At 31.3% G+C, this 18329-nt stretch overlaps 2 protein-coding genes and 1 pseudogene across 2 annotated transcripts; all 3 read right to left on the bottom strand.

The window, feature by feature from the left end:
- Positions 1-621: 621 nt before the first annotated feature.
- On the bottom strand, positions 622-3252 carry LOC134698919 (uncharacterized). Its single transcript, XM_063560600.1, has 2 exons — positions 3012-3252; positions 622-2219 (listed from the first exon to the last, which is right to left on the bottom strand). The coding sequence occupies exons 1-2, from the start codon at positions 3131-3133 to the stop codon at positions 911-913; spliced, it is 1431 nt and encodes a 476-aa protein (XP_063416670.1). The 5' UTR covers positions 3134-3252; the 3' UTR covers positions 622-910.
- Positions 3253-6263: 3011 nt separating this feature from the next.
- LOC134698917 (uncharacterized) lies at positions 6264-9696 on the bottom strand. The gene is made up of 2 exons (XM_063560598.1): positions 9557-9696; positions 6264-7689 (listed from the first exon to the last, which is right to left on the bottom strand). The coding sequence occupies exons 1-2, from the start codon at positions 9592-9594 to the stop codon at positions 6360-6362; spliced, it is 1368 nt and encodes a 455-aa protein (XP_063416668.1). The 5' UTR covers positions 9595-9696; the 3' UTR covers positions 6264-6359.
- Positions 9697-15056: 5360 nt separating this feature from the next.
- Positions 15057-18291, bottom strand: LOC134699012 (uncharacterized; annotated as a pseudogene).
- Between the last annotated feature and the right edge of the window lie 38 nt (positions 18292-18329).

The raw sequence follows: 18329 nt of genomic DNA, 5'->3' as shown, positions 1-18329 counted from the left end.
TATTGACCCAGCAAAATCTTGAATCATTGGAATCAATTTTAACGATTTTTTTTATATAGTTTTAAAGATATATTAGGGTGGCTAGGGTGTGGAAAAAATAATCAAATAAAAATATTGTGTTTTTTTAGTAAATACAGCCATATATATGATAAAACCGACACATGAATAATTTATCACTCTCAAAATTGGCAAATTTTATTAACGATCTAGATCAATTATGATCTGCTACTTCAAAATCCAAGACGGAGGAAGACACCCGAGCCACTTTAAGTATTATTTAAAAATAAAGTGTTATAGTCTCATTGTAAATATCAAATTTGCATTCATTTTATAAGAAGGAAGAAGTAGCATGATTGCCAACGAGACAATTTTTTTTATTTAATTTTTATTTATTTATCCAACAGATATAATATAAAACAGTACAAATATCAAATAGTAAGTTCATATAAAGAAATGTAATATAATAAACTCATCAAATAATGTATGGAACATTAAAATAACATTTTGTTGGGATTTCATAATGGTATCTTATTAAAAAGGACACCCCCCAAAAAAGTATAGAAAATTAAAAAAAAAAAAAAATGACTAAGAAAAAAAATAAAAATATTTTTATGTCTGCTTATTTCGTATAATTATTAGTTCATCAAATTATCCTGTAAAGCCTCTTGGTAAATGTACCACGAGACAACTTGATAAACAATTCAAACGAGGAAACTAACGGCCTTATTTATTTACAAAACAGCAATTGTCGGGGTTAAATTGTTTGGCAATTTTCAAACAAATTTGAATTAGTATCATGTTGAATTGATCTGTGTTTCTTTTTGAAAAAATCTCGCATAACCAATATGACTGAATTTCGTATTTCACAAGATTAGTATTTGATTGTAGTTTTATATTACACAAACATTGATCAGTTGGGCTGCTCGTTTTCTAAATTTTGTATACTTTCAGATAAACCAGCAGCAAACTTTTGTGCAAACATATCAGGCATTAACGAGGAACTGTACGAAATTAAAAATTGCAACTCGCCTCGAACTGAATTGGTGTTGACTTTGAAGATTGGTGACCCTTCTTGATTGACATTTGTGTTTGTCTCTATGTCGTCAATGCAAATGTTAGTTTTCTCTTCTATAAAATTATCTGTGGAACCAACATGTGTCAAATCTATAGCTGACACAGGATAATCTATCCAATCTTTTGCTGCAACGAGAAGATTTCCGCTTTCTACTATCTCCCTTATTTTCATCGAAACATTATTTGCTGTATTCCAGAATTGTTTGTTAGAGGTAAACGATGAAGTCGTTTGTAAATAGCATTGTACATTTATGGATGCGTTCCCTCGGAACTCTTCTTTGCTTTTTATATACCTACGTAGATTAACCATAAACTCGAAAGGTAGATGAACTACTTCGTTATATTTCAAACATGTCTGTGTTAACTTCATGAAGGATGAGATGCACACAGTTAAAAGTAACGCAGTTATTGATCCTTTACATTTCATTCTTGAATCAACGAATTTCTGTGATGTTTTCTTGTCTAACTTCAATTTTAATGTCTTACTAGAACTCAACGTAGATTTTGTATGACCGAATTTATTGACTGCATGTGATAATAACTCTGTAGCTGTGAGAACTTTTTTATTTGGATATGTTGGACCAACATAGTAACTTTCAACCTCTCTTATAGGTGTATCACGTGTCATTTCCTCGATCGGTTTACTGTGCTTAAAGATAATGTCTGTTGAGGGAGTCATACCTTGTTGCAGCTTATCTAAATTGTGAACAAATGATCTTATTATTTGACGGTTATACATATAATCTGACAGGGCATGATTAACACCGATCAAAATGGTTATAGTATGTGTTGATTCCACATCGTGTTCCAACATAACAAGTCGCCATGATTTGCCGTTTAAAGAAAAATTATTGAACAAGGAGTCAAAATGGGTTTTCGACAATATCTCAAGGTTATCGACTATATTTGGAATTTCAATCAATTTCACAGTTCGTCCGTTATTCAGAAAGGATTTTCGTAACACAGGATGTTGAATAACCAAAGCAGAAATTGCATCCGATATTTGTTTGATGGTAAACGGGAGTCTGCTTGAGAGAGTAAGTTTATACGGAAACGTATCATCACATTGTAGAATCCAAAAATAAAAATATCTTTCTAAAGATCCAAGTGTCCGTGCTTCCTTCAATTGTAGATTGTTTTGATTCCTGTGTCAAAATAAAAGAGGAATACAAAGTAAAATAACATAAATACAAACAATGATTTGAGAACAAAATAAGCAAACATAAAAAAAAATGTCACAAATAGGGGTACAGTAGTCAACTAACTTTGTGTTATATTCTTAATCCCTTTAAAACAAACAAATATGTAAAAAAAACGAATTACAAAATTAACTTTATATGTTTCTTCATAGTAATAACTTCATTTACAGCAATGTGCTCCTAACGCAAAAACACTTCAACCAGGTGTATGGGGGGAAACGACATAAATTGCATGTTCACCATCACCAGTTAAGCGGGGGTCACACATCCACGATTTTTACTGCCGTCCTTGACCGGACCATTCCCGATTAAAATTTGTCAAAAATCTGATCAAGATCCTGTGAATCGTGAATGAAAATTCAAACTTTAATTGAAATTTGTAAAACAAATCCAAGTTCATAAATATTCTTATAAAAAGAGAAAACCATGTATCAACGGAAAATTGAGTGTATTTCAGTGGTATTAAATTTGATATAGTACAAACAGTAAACTTAAGGTTAAAAATACGGTTGTGTGTCATATATCATATGCATGTGTGTCCAACAATTCAAAACTATAGGCAACACAAAGTATAATTAATCTTGTTTATAAGTATAATCTAATACAAGCAAGTGTGGCATTGAATAACTCTGTTTAGAAAACTTGTTCACTTGTTTGATTAAAACAAGATTTGACATTATAGTATGTAACGTATCAACTTTATACAGATTGATTTTTCAATTAACAAGTGGGTCTCACCTTTTATATAGCCTCTCGGTAAAACTTAGCATCCAGTTATAAGGGAATGTCAGAATCGTCCTCAAAATTGATGTAAGTAGACAGGCACATTTGAACACCTTTTCCCTTATTTCATTAAACATGGCATCGAATGTTTAAAAAGTAAAATATTTACTTAGTTCGTGTAATGAATAACAAAATGTGTGGCCAAATGTTGGTGTATTACATTCTATTTTGTCGACAACATATACAATGATATAACCACTCATTCGAAAACTAAGGTAGAAATTGTTAAATAGGGCAGTTCATGTCAATGTATACTGAATATTTAAAATGTAGATAGACTAGACTGCTGGTTTATCAGGTATAACGGTATTTCACATAGCATACACATATGTTTGTCATAGTTTGACATTATTAAGTCAAGTTTGTCTGCATTTAGCTGTATACAATAATAAAATTGAGAATGTAAATGGGAAATATGTCAAAGAGGCGTTTTTATAACGCTTTAGAAAATGACGATGTCGCACTGCAAAATATTCTGAACTCAGAAAGAAGTGTGCAACATAAAAAAAACTTCAAGAATGTAGAAGCTTCTCGTGGTCGTAGGTAGTCTTTTTTTATGTCGCTAGATTATTTTTGCTGTTGAGTCCTCGTCTCATTTTCTAAAATACATAACTTAACACGGTCATTGCCACTGCTAGCAGACGTTTCGTCCCCGAGGGTATCACCAAACCAGTAGACAGCACCTCGGTGTTGACATGAATATCAGTATATGGTCATTTTTATAAATTAGCTGTTTGCAGTAGTATGAATTATTCGAAATAATTTTTTTGTACTCAAGTTTTTCTTATCCGAGTCAAAGATTACCTTAGCCGTATTTGGCAAAACATATTGGAATTTGGGGTTCTCAATGTTCTTCAATTTTGCACTTGATCTGAGTGTCACTGATGATTCTAATGTTAATGAAACGCGCGTCTGTCGTATCAAGTTAAAAGTAGTGTGCCTTTGCTAACTATTAAAAGAAACACGCTACTAGTATACAATCCAGTGGTTTCTGTTTGTTGCTTTTATAATATTTAAAATTTGAGAATGGAAATTAGGAATGGGTCAAAGAGACAACAACGACCATAGAGTAGAAAACAATTCTTTACCTTTTTTGTCATTAATCAAGTCGTTCGGTGTTTCGTTTGAATTGTTTAAAATTTTGTAATGAAATAGAGCCTTTCATAGCTGACTATAAAGTATGGGTTTTATTAATTGTTAAAGGTTGTGACTTGACCTATAGTTGCTTATATCTACATATATATATATACATCATTTAGACTCGTGAGGATAGTTGTCTCATTGTCAATCATAGCACAACTCCTTACTCTCTTTGTATTAGTGATTTTTGCATAGGTTCGGATAGTGTTCACTAAGAAAAAAACATCGTTACATTTTTGTTGTTGTTTTTATTAACTATGAAATATCAAGATCCTCTATATTTCTTCGAGTAATAGATCGAGGTGTTCACAACGATTGATTTATTAATCAGTTATCCGGAACGATTGATAATGTGTTATTTTTTATATTTGAAAGTTTAAACTCGGGGTTGTGAAAATCACCAAGCAATGTGACTGGGGAATAGAAATATGTCTTCTTCCGACTAGCAGTTAAACCCTGTCCAAAGTGGGCTGTCCGTTTGGCTGTGCTGGGTGTATAAGTTTACGTAGCCACGTCAGGTCAAAATGGTGATTTTAAATCCCTGCCTCGTGTAGAGAGATTGTCATGCTCATTTGATTTAATGTGTGTTGCTTTCGTCTTTTTAGTTTGGGTTTGTTTTTAAATATGATTTATTAATTACCCTGAACGATTGATAAGTTGTTTTTTATGTTTGAAATTTTAAACTCGGGGTTGTGAAAATCACCAAGCAAGGTGACTGGGGAATAACAATATGTCTTCTTCCGACTAGCAGTTAAACCCTGTCCGAAGTGGGCTGTCCGTTTGGTTGTGCTGGATGTATAAGTTTACGCAGCCACGTCCGGTCAAAATGGTGATTTTAAATCCCTGCCTCGTGTAGAGAGATTGTCATGCTCTTTGCTCGTGAAGAATCCGTCTAACAACTATTCGAGTGGCCTGTTATAAGGCTAGATTTCCGACCCTTTTCCATTTATCCTCGTTTACCCGTGGCAGTCAACATTTACCCGACCTCTAACCTAGCTGATCGCTATGACTGGACCTACCTGTATTGTATTTGTCATTATTAGTTCTCATACTGAACATACATGAAATACATGCCACTGGACGTTAAGCAAACTACAATTAATCAATCAATCTTTTTTGTTTGATTGATTATTTGTTTTTAATTTTTTCATTCGTCTCTTTTATTGATTTTGTGTGTGTTGCTCATGTCTTTTCAAGTTTGGGTTTGTTTTTAAAGATGACGTACATTTATGCTAAGGTTTTAGCATTTCATATGCTTGCTAAAGTTTTAGTATGTCAAAGGTGTTCCTATTATACATATGTTGATTGTTAAATATAACATAGATCTTCCTTCTTAGTTTTGATATTTATTATGTCTTTCTATGATACTTATATAGGTTACTGTTTGAGTATAAATTGAAATAAAAAATAACAAATATACCGAATTCCAAGGAAAATTTAAACCTGAAAGCCCCTTGCAAAATGACCAAATCGAAGGCTTAAACACATCAAACGAATTGAAAACAACTGTCATATTCCTGACATGGAACATGTATTTCCTTTTATAGAAAAGGGTAGATAAAACATAGTTTTATAGCTAGCTTAACATTTTTTTATGTATAGGATTTGATTGAATATAACATGCATATTTCTTCCTAAGTTTTAGCATTTCGTACATCTGATTATTCGGTATGATTTATGCTTGAATATGAAGTTCATCTGTCTGCTAGAAATATGTTTTCTTGTAGCGTTCCATGTCTATCTCTTTCTGATAGTAAACGCTATCTGTTTGAATAATTTCGTTTGTTTAGGCTAAGTATAGACATGTTTTTATAGACTTAATTAGTTTATCGTGTGATCTAAAGGTTTGTGTATATTTGATTTACTATGGTATTTTGGATTTACGGCTGTCTATAAATGGGCATTTAAGAATGCTTTTAATCACCAGATCAAAAATGGCATACCTAAGCCTTCCTTGTCATACGGGTGGTATCTCCAAAAACATGTTAGGGAATAAGCAGGATATTTCTTTTACTAGTTGCTATCTTCAAATTAAAATGATTTTGGTAATCAAGTCATACAAATACAACTATGAAACATGATTTAATTTAAATCAATATATTTGGTTTGGTTTTATTTCTCGAATAAACATTCTTACAACGGAGGTTGTTAAAAAATAAATATCTAAAGTTTGGATACATTCACTATATGTTGGATAGTTTCATTGATTCCATTGGTTAACGCTTGAGCAAATTGATCAGGTATAAAAGACGAACCATACGCTATACAGAAATGCATTTCACCTCGGGAAAAATGAGTGATGACATGAAATAACGCGGACAGGTCTTGATTGGCATTTACGTTTACTTGAAGGTCTTCTAGGCGAATGGTCGTCTCGTCTTCAAGGAAATCATCTATAGAACCAACGTGTGTCAGAGCTATTATCTCCCGCGGTATATCTATCCAGTCTTCTGCTGAAGTAAGGAGTCCCGCGGAATCGACTATCTCACGAATTTTGTCTGAGATTTCATTGGCCATCAGCCAGAATTGCTTGTCCGAGCTTACAGTTGCGTCTAACTGCAGGAACAAGTGTACGTCTATACTAGCATTCCCTCGGAATTCTTCCCGGTTTAATATGTACCTACGTAGATTAACCATGAATGCGAATGAAAGATCTACAATTTCATCTTGTTGAAGACTTCCACTTATCAATTTCATGAAAGATGTAATACATACTGATAATATCAAAGCGTTAATCGACCCATTACATTTGCTACGAGAAGCAAGAAAAGAACGTGTTTCGTGTTTGTCAAGACTCCATTTTATTGTCTGACTAGAACCACAGGGACATTTTGATTGGTTAAGCCTCTCGATTGAGCGGGACAATATTTCAAAGGCTGTTGAAACTTTCTTGTTGACAAATCTTCGATCGATTCTATAGCTTTGGATATCTTTGACAGGCACATTTTTTGTAATATCTTCGATTGGCATTGTAAGATTAAATTCAATATCTGTTGAAGGTGTCTTATCTAGCTGTAACAGATGCAAATTGTTTACAAAAGTTCTAAGTATCTCTCGATTATAAATATAATCTGATAAGGCATGGTGAACTGCAACCATTACTTCAATGGTATGTGTAGAGCTGGCAGTGGGCTCCAGTAGTATAAAACGCCAAAGTTTACCATTCAAAGAAAATTCGTTAAAAATTGAGTAAAAGGGTGTCTTCGGTAAAATTTCAAGATGATTTGATTGATCGTTGGTTTCATTTAATTCAATATTGCTTCCGGTATCCACGAATGACTTGCGCAAAACTGGATGCTGTTTGACCAGATAAGATATTGCATCAGACACGTGTTTTACAGTAAATGGGTATTTACTGGATAGCGACATTTTATATGGAAATGTATCATCACATTTCAAAGTCCAGAAATAAAAACTCCTTTCTAGAGGTCCAAGTATGCGTGCATTTGTTTGGTGTGTGCAGATTTTGTTGCTGTTTGATTCACTGTCATCCCTGAATGAAAAAATAAGAATTCTAATTATTATGTTTTTTAAATTTAAATTGAAAGTCTGGATGAGGTCTTCAGTTTCTTTATTCTTTAAATTATAAGAACATGTTTCATGATTCTTTATCTATTTTGCACATTATTTTCTGTTCTTCTGTTCCTCGTTTTTCTGCACTTTTTGTTATTTTATCTTGTAGTCTGTAAACCCCCATTCAGACCCACTTTTGAAATTGGATTGTTTGAATAATCGAATTCTCTGTAAAAGTAGATGAAAATGGACAATAAAAGGTAAAAAGACAGAACATATTTGTATTATGTTGTTTGTTTGAATTTGGTATGCTGTTAGAAAAATGTAACAAAACGGGAATTATTTACAATTTTTAAATAGTTTATGATGTGACTGTCGTTCTGCTATTTTTATTTAGGATTTTAGCGGTATTTTTAAAAATTAAAAAAAAAATTAAAGAAAGACTGAAATGTCACCTTTTAGATTACAAAATAATCAACACACATTATGCGATTGTCCTTGTCAGTAAAATAAGTGATTTGTCATAGATCTGCTTATAAGAAGAACCGACTTCAATCTAAATTTGTATTACCAAGATGAACAAAATATATTGGCTAGATGTATTTTATTTAGATTTACAGTGGGCTCTAAGAAACATTAAAAAACGTAGATATATACATTTGTAACTGTAATATTTTGCTATTATCTGAAATTAATAACCTGTTAGTGTTAATCTGTCTGTAAATCAACACGCATCATTATTGGTTCAATTTAAAAATTGTGATGACTTCTTTAAATTGTGAAAAAATGAAAACACGCATATACATGTACAAAATATAAAATGTAATAGAACGGATGTGATTAATTTATATAGATTTGTACATGTGAAAATGGTTTGATATGTTATCCTCAAATTCCCTCAAAATATATCTAGGCTAGGGTGTACCCCTTTTTCATCCTCAAATTACAAAACGAATATAGGCTCAGATATACTATTTTTTAACGCATCGTTTGGCAGTATTTGCTCACGTTACAGATATGCTACAACTGCATTATATGAAATAATTATGATGATATATCATATATCATTATAGTGATGCAACAATATAAAGCAATTGCATTCAATTTGACTTTTAAAAAAAAGATAAATGAATGAAGACTTGTATATATACTATTCATTAGGAGCCATTGTTCTTATCAAAAAATGCAAATTTATTCGGTGAATCGATTCAGCATATAAAATAAGTTAAAACTGTTGAACATATGTGAGTTAACATAGCTTAATAACTTCCATCATATATAGCATATTTAGCAATTGCTTTGTTAGAATCATACAAATATGAATCAGAAAGAAAAATTCAGAAAAATTCTTAATAGATATAACTTTCAAAAGCTTTAACATTGTAACTTTGATATTACGTTATCTAATATCCATAGATAAACAGTTTCAATTGGTGTGTTGCTATCTAATTGAAGTCTGTCCTGTTCATTTAATTTCATTCAGATCAGTTTGATTTGGCTAAAAGTCATAAATAATATATGTTCTGAAAGTAACATGTTTTAGAATATGACTTTCTTAATGACCTTTATGATAGATTTTTCCTGTTAGTCACTCAATATCAAGATATTTTTTCTCTAGTTTCTATATTTAAAGATGATACAACTTAAATCGACCTCGATAGAACAAATGTCAATCAATTATTGATAAAAAAAAAATCTGTAATTCTTAACTTGGAAACAAGTAGCGAAACGTCCATACGATGGTCTGTATTCAAGTTGGTATATTTAAACGCGGTTTTTATTTATTTTGTATTTTGTGAAATTTCTATGCATGTATTTTTTCTTCATATGCTCATAAAACATCCTACCTTGCAATAAAACCAGTTGCTTTCTTAGAGTTAGCCATTTAAATTACACAGAAGTTTATACCATGCAATACTTATTGCTTTGACCGCACTATACAATAAGTATTTGCCAATTAAGTCGTATAATTTTATCAATCGGGAAAAATAACGGATGTCCTTCCACAAGAAGGAAATCCGATGTCGGTCGAAGAAGAAAAATACAACATGTTTTGTTTGTTGGCAACATATCTATATCATAATAAGCTGCTTTTGTGTTTTTCAAGTGATATGATTTACCTTTTCCTAGTGAATATTTGCAAACAAACAAAAAAGATATCTACATTCATATTAGGTCAACTTTATCTGAGGTAGTTGGAACCTTGGTTTCTTAATTTATCAATAGAAAAAAATCCAATTTATATCATAAATCATGTCAAGATGGAAGCTCTAAAATTTCGAACATATTTAAGAAAACATATGATAAGTAGCCGTACGGTGACCTATGGTTATTAATTTCTGTGTCATTTTGGTCTCTTGGTGAAGAGTTGTTTCATTGGTAATCATACCACATCTTCATATTTTCAAATCATCAGATTCGATAGGTTTAATAGAATTCTCTATCTTTATTATTGTATCTGACATTGTCCTATATCATGAAATTCTGAGATTGTTCATGACGTCGTCAGTCAAATTACTGTGCCTTCAACACAGAGCCTTTAAATCTGTATTCTTCAACACAGAGCCTTGGCTCACACCAAACATTAAGGTAGATTCATGACAGATCGCCATCTTAGATTTTACAATCCCAGTAAAAAAATCGGCCTAGCTATCTACAATCTTGGAGACAGACTATTTATTTATATAAGAAAACTTAATGATTTATAGTGAAACTCAAGATATTTTGAAAAAATATAAAATTAAGTGATTTTAGAATCAATTCTTCTAAATAATCCATTTAAGGGAAGATAACTCGTTTATTAAAATATATATATACTGGACAGATAGGTAATATTCATATTTTTACTTGTAGCAGGAAAACAATTTCGGTGACACCCTTTTTTTTAAAACATATAAAATTTATCTCACAGTTCATTTCAAAATTCTATCACATAGATGATTTTTTTTTGGTACATACCAAAAAAATAATGACCAATCTATCCAATTTTTCAACGACTCAGCTTGGAAAATAGCACGGTGATCCATACTTTTTATATGTTTGAAGAAAGCATAGTTACATCTTCGTTTTGGCACAAAGTATAAGAAAATTCTATATCAAGAAATATATATACCTATGATCTATCTAAAAGGTACCCAAAAATGACCAGTGTAAAGCCATGGAAACAGGGAAAATAACGGTGTAATCTATTATATGACAAACACTTATGAAGCACATCAAAAACGACAACCACTGAACAACACGTTTCTAACACAGGACAGGTGCAAACGAATACCTCGGCGGGTTCAAACGTATCAACCGGCGCCTGTTGAATACAAATACAAAATACAAAGTCTACTTATGAGTTCCATTGCAAATGATCACAATCAAATTGGTCAAACAGACGCTGGATCTATTCTTATCTTTTTTCAGCCATTATCAAGCCGATGCAAAAAAAAAATACTAATATTCTGAATATTTACAATATTTTTCTTGAAGTTTATTACTATTGCAAAGAAAAGATAAAATTTTAATTTCATATAATATCCTTTGTGGTTCTGAATTTGGTTTAGGGTCTACACATGACAAACTAAATTAAGAATATGCAACATACTTGCAAAACCACGTCTGTTTTGGTAATTTTCGAGAATTGACCTTCTTGGTTAATATTTTATGACTTCCTGACGTATATAGGCACTATGTTTTAATATTTGAATATTAATAGACAATAGACAATATTTTATTCACACAAACACATTTACATTAAATGGTTATGGCATACAAAATTAAGACAATAAACTTACAATAGTTAAATTGATTACAATTATATTAGAGTGACAGTGGTATTCACAGCAAAGAAGAAAAAAGGCTATAAATATCAACAGTTAACACATTATTAATGTTCATGAACAATTGAAAAAAGAACACAAACAAAAATTAGGTTGGCATTGCATATTAAAAGAAATACAAGTTATACAGATGTTCTTAATAAAAGACAATCATTAATATACTTTATGGTGATTTTTATAATGACTGGTAGACTGCTATTTAAAAGTACAGTCAAATGCTTAAGTGTTATAGTGGACTGCAAGTTAATAAAATTGAAATTAAGATTTTTATTAATATTTTGTATATAGGTATCCCTTAATGATGAATAACATGGACAGATTGAGAAGAAATGGTATTCATCCTCAATTTCTTGTCTGTTACAGGATAAGCAAATGCGTTTACTTCTTTCAATGTTGGTATAACGCTCTCTTTCAATTGCTAGGGAATGTGCACTTAGTTTAAATTTACTGAAAACTGATCGGTCAGTTTTGAATTTACATATATCAATATATGGGGGCCTTTTCCTAATTCTTTTAGTATGACAAAAGAAATTTAATTTTTCACATTTATTGATAGAACAATTTATAATTTGATAAGCCTGGTCATAGATTCTTTGTTGGATACTATTTATGTGATATTTTAAATTAAAAGTATCAAAAGTGAGATGACCAAAACCTAATTTATTTAACCAGTCTTTTACAATGTTAACCCATTTACTTGTTTTCTCTACATTATTATATATTTTATGGACTAAAGTGTTAGGCGAGTTTACAATATGGTTTAGAAATTTTATAGCTGAAAGCTGAATTTTAAAGTACAAAGGGATTCTGTTTGTCTCAGTTAAACAGGCTACATTTGTTGTTTTGCACTGTACACCTAAAATTTCTTTAATAAATTTAATATGTAAATGTTCAAATGGATCTGAATCTTTGAACACTTGGCTTACACCCCAAACTTCACTCCCATAAAGAGTTATTGGAACAACTAAAGTATCAAATAATTTTTCAAGCATACTGCAGGAATTATCTAAAGAGACTGTTTTTTTAATTTTAAACCAAGCCTTTCTCCCTTTTTCCATAAGATTTTTTTTTGAATGACTTAAACTTCCTGAACAATTTATAGTTATTCCAAGGTAACAAATAGATTTAACAGTCTCAAGATGTTCTTTTTCTACTTTAAAATAATTACAGTGAGATTTTCCATTAGAATTGAATATTATAATTTTTGATTTTTGTTTGTTAACATCAAGTTTCCATAGGGAACAAAATTTAGTTAACTCATTTAGTGCATTTTGTAGCCCTTCTTGGGTTTCAGATAATAAAATAATGTCATCTGCATATAATAATGATGTTAATTTAACATCTCCTATAATAATTGGTTGAGTGTTTGCATGATCAAGGTCATTTACAAGGCCATTTATATAAATATTAAACAAAGTGGGGCTAAGTACATCCCCTTGTTTTACTCCATAATTTGATATAAATTCATGGCTCATACCATTTTGAAATTTAATTCTGCATTTGTTGTCATTATACATTGATTGGATGACATTAAAAAGCTTGCCTGGAAGTCTGTTTTGGAGTAGAATGTAGAATAAACCCTCCCTCCAGACAGTATCAAAGGCTTTTCGCAGATCTATAAATGCTGCAAAAATTTTCTTTTTTTTAGTTTTATATTTGTCTACAATAGACTTTAATGAGAAGATATGATCTGCTGTTCTAGCTTTTTCTTTGAAGCCAATCTGATTTTCACTTATCAAATTATTAGTGTTAATAAACTTCATTAGTCTAGTGTGTATAATTTTATTGAATAATTTTCCCAAATTAGAAGTCAATGAGATACCTCTATAATTAGAGGGGTCAGATTTGTTCCCCTTTTTATGAATTAAAGTAATCAAACTTTTGTTCCATAATTTTGGGAAGCTGCCTTTCATAAATACTAGGTTGAAAAGTTTTAATAGGGGTTCTAATAATACTGGCATACCGCATTTAATCATTTCATTAGAAATTAAGTCTTCAGCTGATGATTTACCATTTTTAAGTGTTTTAACTGCATTTAAAATTTCAGCTGGCTGGATTTGTTTATTGAATTCGTTGTCAGAGTTGCATGTATTTAGTGTCTTTTTTAAGGCTGTTAATTTTTCAATAATTATGTCATGGAATTTATTGTTTTGGATGTTAGAAGTACTGTTCATTTTTTTAAAGTAGTTTATAAATAATTCTTGATCAAAATGGTTTTCCTCTTTTATTTCTAAAAGAGAACTTAATTTGTTAAGTAAATTCCAAAATGTCTTTGGGTCTTTTTTCATATTTAATGAAATTTGGTCACAGATTTGACTCTTGTAATTTCTTTCTTCTTGTTTACACCTTCTTCGAAATTTAGATTTGAATGAGTAAAATGATTTTCTATAGGATCCGTTGTCTGGAAACTTATTTACAAGTAAACAGTACTTTTTAACTGTAGTATGGAGGTCATGACAAGAGTCTGAGAACCATGGTTTTTTACTTTTCTTAATAGGCCTATTCATGATTTTCTTTTGAACAAATTTAGTTGATAAAAGTGCTGTATCACACAAAATAGCATTGAATTTTTCAACAGCTGAATTAGAATCAATCTGTTTATTATTTACAAATTCATCTAGTCTTTGTTTTACATGTGAGTTTTGAATGTTTGTAGTATAACAATCCATTGCTTTGTTATCCCAAAAAAATTTACCAGGGAGAGGATCTAATTTTGTCTCTATAGTTTTACATTTTTGAAAGCAAGTAAGTAAAGAGCAACTGATAGGACAGTGATCTGATATTGGAGTAAAATCACTAACTTTAAAGTTTCCAATGCATTGTAATATATTAGAAGACACACGTGTATAGTCTACAAGACTGGAACCATTATATGTTATACATGTACATTTGCCCAAAGGGTCTCCAATAGTTCTTCCGTTCAGTATTCTGAGTCCGGATTCTTTACATAAATCAATTAATAACTTTCCACTCTTATTAATAAATGTCCCGTCAACCTAAAAGAAAGCAAAATTTTAAGAATTATTTTTGGAGCGGTATCTGCACCTGCTGGCACCCTGCAGAATCCACCACTGCGCAAGTCATTATTTAAACAAAACGGTGCATACGACAACACAATTAAGTCTGTGTCCACCATACCCGTAGCCAGAGGGGGTTCGGGGGGTTCGGACGAACCCCCCTTTGAAAACAAATAAGCACTGTTAAAGTCAATGTTCTGTTCGAATTGTGACTGTTAAAGTCGAGTTTGTGAGTCCAACGAACCCCCCTTTGGAAATTCCTGGCTACGGGCCTGTCCACACTTCTTTATTACAAACAAAAAAGTGAGATAAAACTTGATTTCGATAAATTCTGTTAAAAAAAAAGTAGTTCACCGATTTACCATAAATTTTCAAAAAAATCAATCTTATCTTTACAATCAAAATCAGAGATACTAGATTTATACAAATTCTTGGATTCAGAGAGAGGACCAGAGAGTAAATTAAGCTCATAATGTCCATGATTTTTCCCGCGTTTCGGATAGTTATAGCGGGAAAAGAATCAAAATTGTCTCCCTTTCACACTGATACGGGTGACTGAACCACACTAAACAGGATCTGCGTTCAACCACAAAATGAGCAACAACTGGGTTAACCATGCGGTCTTTCAGGGATTGCAGTACTGCGATGTAGTCTGCCTCTGTCTTTCTGGACATCAGGACAAAAGCTAAAGGTAGTTGTTTCCTCTGACCGTCTTTGAGGATGAAAGCATGGATGCTGAGAAGTTGCCCGGTAGCCTTGAAAGGTGCCTATACAACCTGAAAAAGTTGAAATGTTATTAAATTGCTTCAAAATTACATTGTCATTGTTTCAGTAGCAATAATACCGCATGTTCTATTTTCTATTTCTTTGTTTCAGTAGCAATAATACCGCATATTCTATTTGATATTTGATATTTTATAAATAATAGATGAAACACAAATGTGAAAACATCTTGAATAACCTCAATTTCATGTTATTTTATCTTATTAAAAATATGTATAAATAAAATTACCTTAAAGGTCCCGTCCATGAACCATCTGCTTGCATGCTTTAACAGGTTTAGCTGGAAGTCAGTGGCAAAGACAACATGTCTGGCTATGTCTACACGAAGGTCAGCTACTAGGAAGTCTGCACACTTTAGATAGTCAACGTCAAGCTGTAAAAAAAAGAAAAAAATTAATGTTTGAAAAGACTGAGAAAGTAAACATTGTAAATGATATAATTTATTTAATTTATTAATAATTTATAACAATTTAATAAAAAAATCTCATTGTTCATTTTAATCATAATCGTATTTTTTTTTTTATATTAAAATCTAATTGTTCATTTTTGTATTAAAATCTGCATACATTTATTATAGACAGTCGACTCATTAGCAACCATACCCATAATTATGCGTTTCAATTGATTACAATAGGTTAAACACTAATTTTACTTACCTCAAATTCCAAGTTATCAGGATCTGCAGGGCGGTTGGCTGACCTATGCTTGTTGGCTGTTCTTTTCATCTGTTTCTGCTTTGGGGCAAGAAAGCGTTGTTCCACTGGGATGTCTCTAGTAATTACAGTTGTCACAATATCCATGGCCCTAACCTGTGGGTTGTCTGAAACCTGTTGCTTAACCTGAAATACAAAATTCAAATTAACATGTTATATATATATATATAATTGAAGTTGAACTTAGTGAAGGAACTATATTACATATACAAATGATGACGCATATATATTTACAAATTTGATTCAAAAATATAAGATATTCCATTCAATTTCTAAAAATATTTTAGATAACATTACAGCAGTCTCATTGGCAGATTATACGGTTGAAGTGCTTTGTTTACGAATTGCAATATTTTAATTTATCTTTTGAATGTACTTACCTTTGCAGCTACTTCTTTATAAATTGGTAGTTTCAGATCTGCTGGGTGGGTGTGGTTCTGAGGACCAGCTCTGAAGACATCACCAACTTGGCTTACTGTGGCATGGCAGCGCATCTTAGTTGAGCGAACACTACATGTCCAGAGGGTTGACTTCTTTAGGTCTTTCTGAAACAAAAAAATAAATAAGTTATTAACATGAAAACATATAATTGAAACCAATTACCTGTAATTAAGTAGTTAGTTATAGTATACAATTAGGTAATAAAAGAATATTAAAAACGTGTCAACAATTATCGATCTAATTAAAAAGGTGTGACAATTTAACGAGTTATAACAATAAACATTAAAATTATACATGTGTAACTAATTGGATTAAATGCTAATTACAAGTAAATTAAACAATTTTAATAAGCCCAGAATTAACTTGGAATAAAAACTTATTTAATCAAAACAATTATAAACTTCTTAAAATAAAATTTTCATTGATATTTTGTTAAAAAATATACTTGAATTAAAAATACCTTTACTCCAAATGTATATCCGTTACTAGCAGTCAGAAGACGCCCACCACGTTTGCTGCCCTTCTCCAAAACTTTGTAGTGGATAATGTTGTCATCTTCTAATATCTCATCAGGCAGGTCTGGTTCTGCATTCAAAGATCTGTATAAAAAAATGATATATATACGAAACAGAACATATTTATAAAGGTGTAGCTTTAAATAACATATATACATAATAATTTGAATTTATTCAATAATATGTATCAGATTTTTTAAAACAACATAACAAGTGTGGACACAGATGAGTGTGCAAAGTATATATAATATATATTAAACCTATATTATCGGACAAAGAACATTAGGATACTAATACACATATCTTATTTCTCTATTGCTTATACATGTTATATATCTATGATTTAACAAACACATATTCTTACTTATTATAAACATTCTCATTTAATTCTATATCATTTGAACTTGTGAAAAAACCCTAATATACTTACGTATCCATTGGTTCTGGTGGATCATCAGCATCACGATGACCAATGTCAAAAGTACCATCTAGCGGGTCTATTGGCTGCTCTGGTTCAGGATCTGCAACTGCCTCTTGTGCTTGTGCTGGCTCTGCCTCTGGTGCTGGCTCTGGTGCTGCCTCTGGTGCTGCCTCTGCTGGCCAATTACGTTGTTCACATGGTCTGCAGATAAACTGTAAGGCATGGCCCTGTCTGGCGTTGTTGTATGCTGTCAGTGTTATGCCTGAAATTGATATAAAATTATTAGATTTGCAAAAATGAAATATAATTTATATATTTCTATCACAAGAACTTATTTAATATTTTGATACTTATAATAATGATAATTTTAACGTATATGGCAAAGTTGTATGCTACACAAGAGCTGAATTAATATTCGTATACTGCAAGGCAAAACTAGATGTGTTTTCCTTGGTAATGATTATAATGATAAAGATGATTATAATAATACTAGTAACTTATCTGGACATATAGATGGTAATTTAAAGTTATATAAACTTGATATTATTTTTCTGTGTAATAACAATTGATGATAAGTATAATACTACTAATACTTTGTAATAAGAAAGCAGAAGCAAAAACTTACCAGTATCACAGAGTCTATGCTGCCATCTATCACATGAATCACAGGATATAGCATGCTGGCGAGGTCGGACCTCTCTATCACAGGATATACACATATGCACTTCCATAGTTTTGGGGTAAATGCTTCATGGTGATATTTAGCCATCATATATATCATACTTGTCCAAACACACATGAGATCAAAGGAGCCAAGCTGTTAAAAACAAATTTCTTTCATGTTTTTTATTTAAAATCTTCAAAGTTTTACTCATACCAAGCTAAATACATGCAGTATTTACA

The sequence above is a fragment of the Mytilus trossulus genome, unplaced genomic scaffold, assembly GCF_036588685.1.
Source record: "Mytilus trossulus isolate FHL-02 unplaced genomic scaffold, PNRI_Mtr1.1.1.hap1 h1tg000024l__unscaffolded, whole genome shotgun sequence".
NCBI lineage: Eukaryota > Metazoa > Mollusca > Bivalvia > Mytilida > Mytilidae > Mytilus > Mytilus trossulus.
The sequence above is the reverse complement of the archived record's forward strand: the minus strand, read 5'-3'. Positions and strand labels throughout refer to the sequence as shown.

Bases quoted from the DNA above. Each gene is read 5' to 3' on its own strand.
- LOC134698919 (XM_063560600.1), bottom strand. From the start codon at position 3,133: ATGTTTAATGAAATAAGGGAAAAGGTGTTCAAATGTGCCTGTCTACTT. The intron at 2,220-3,011 runs GTGAGACCCACT...ATTTTGACACAG, and splicing joins ACCGAGAGGCTATATAAAAG to GAATCAAAACAATCTACAAT.
- LOC134698917 (XM_063560598.1), bottom strand. From the start codon at position 9,594: ATGGCTAACTCTAAGAAAGCAACTGGTTTTATTGCAAG. The intron at 7,690-9,556 runs GTAGGATGTTTT...TTTTTCATTCAG, and splicing joins GCAACTGGTTTTATTGCAAG to GGATGACAGTGAATCAAACA.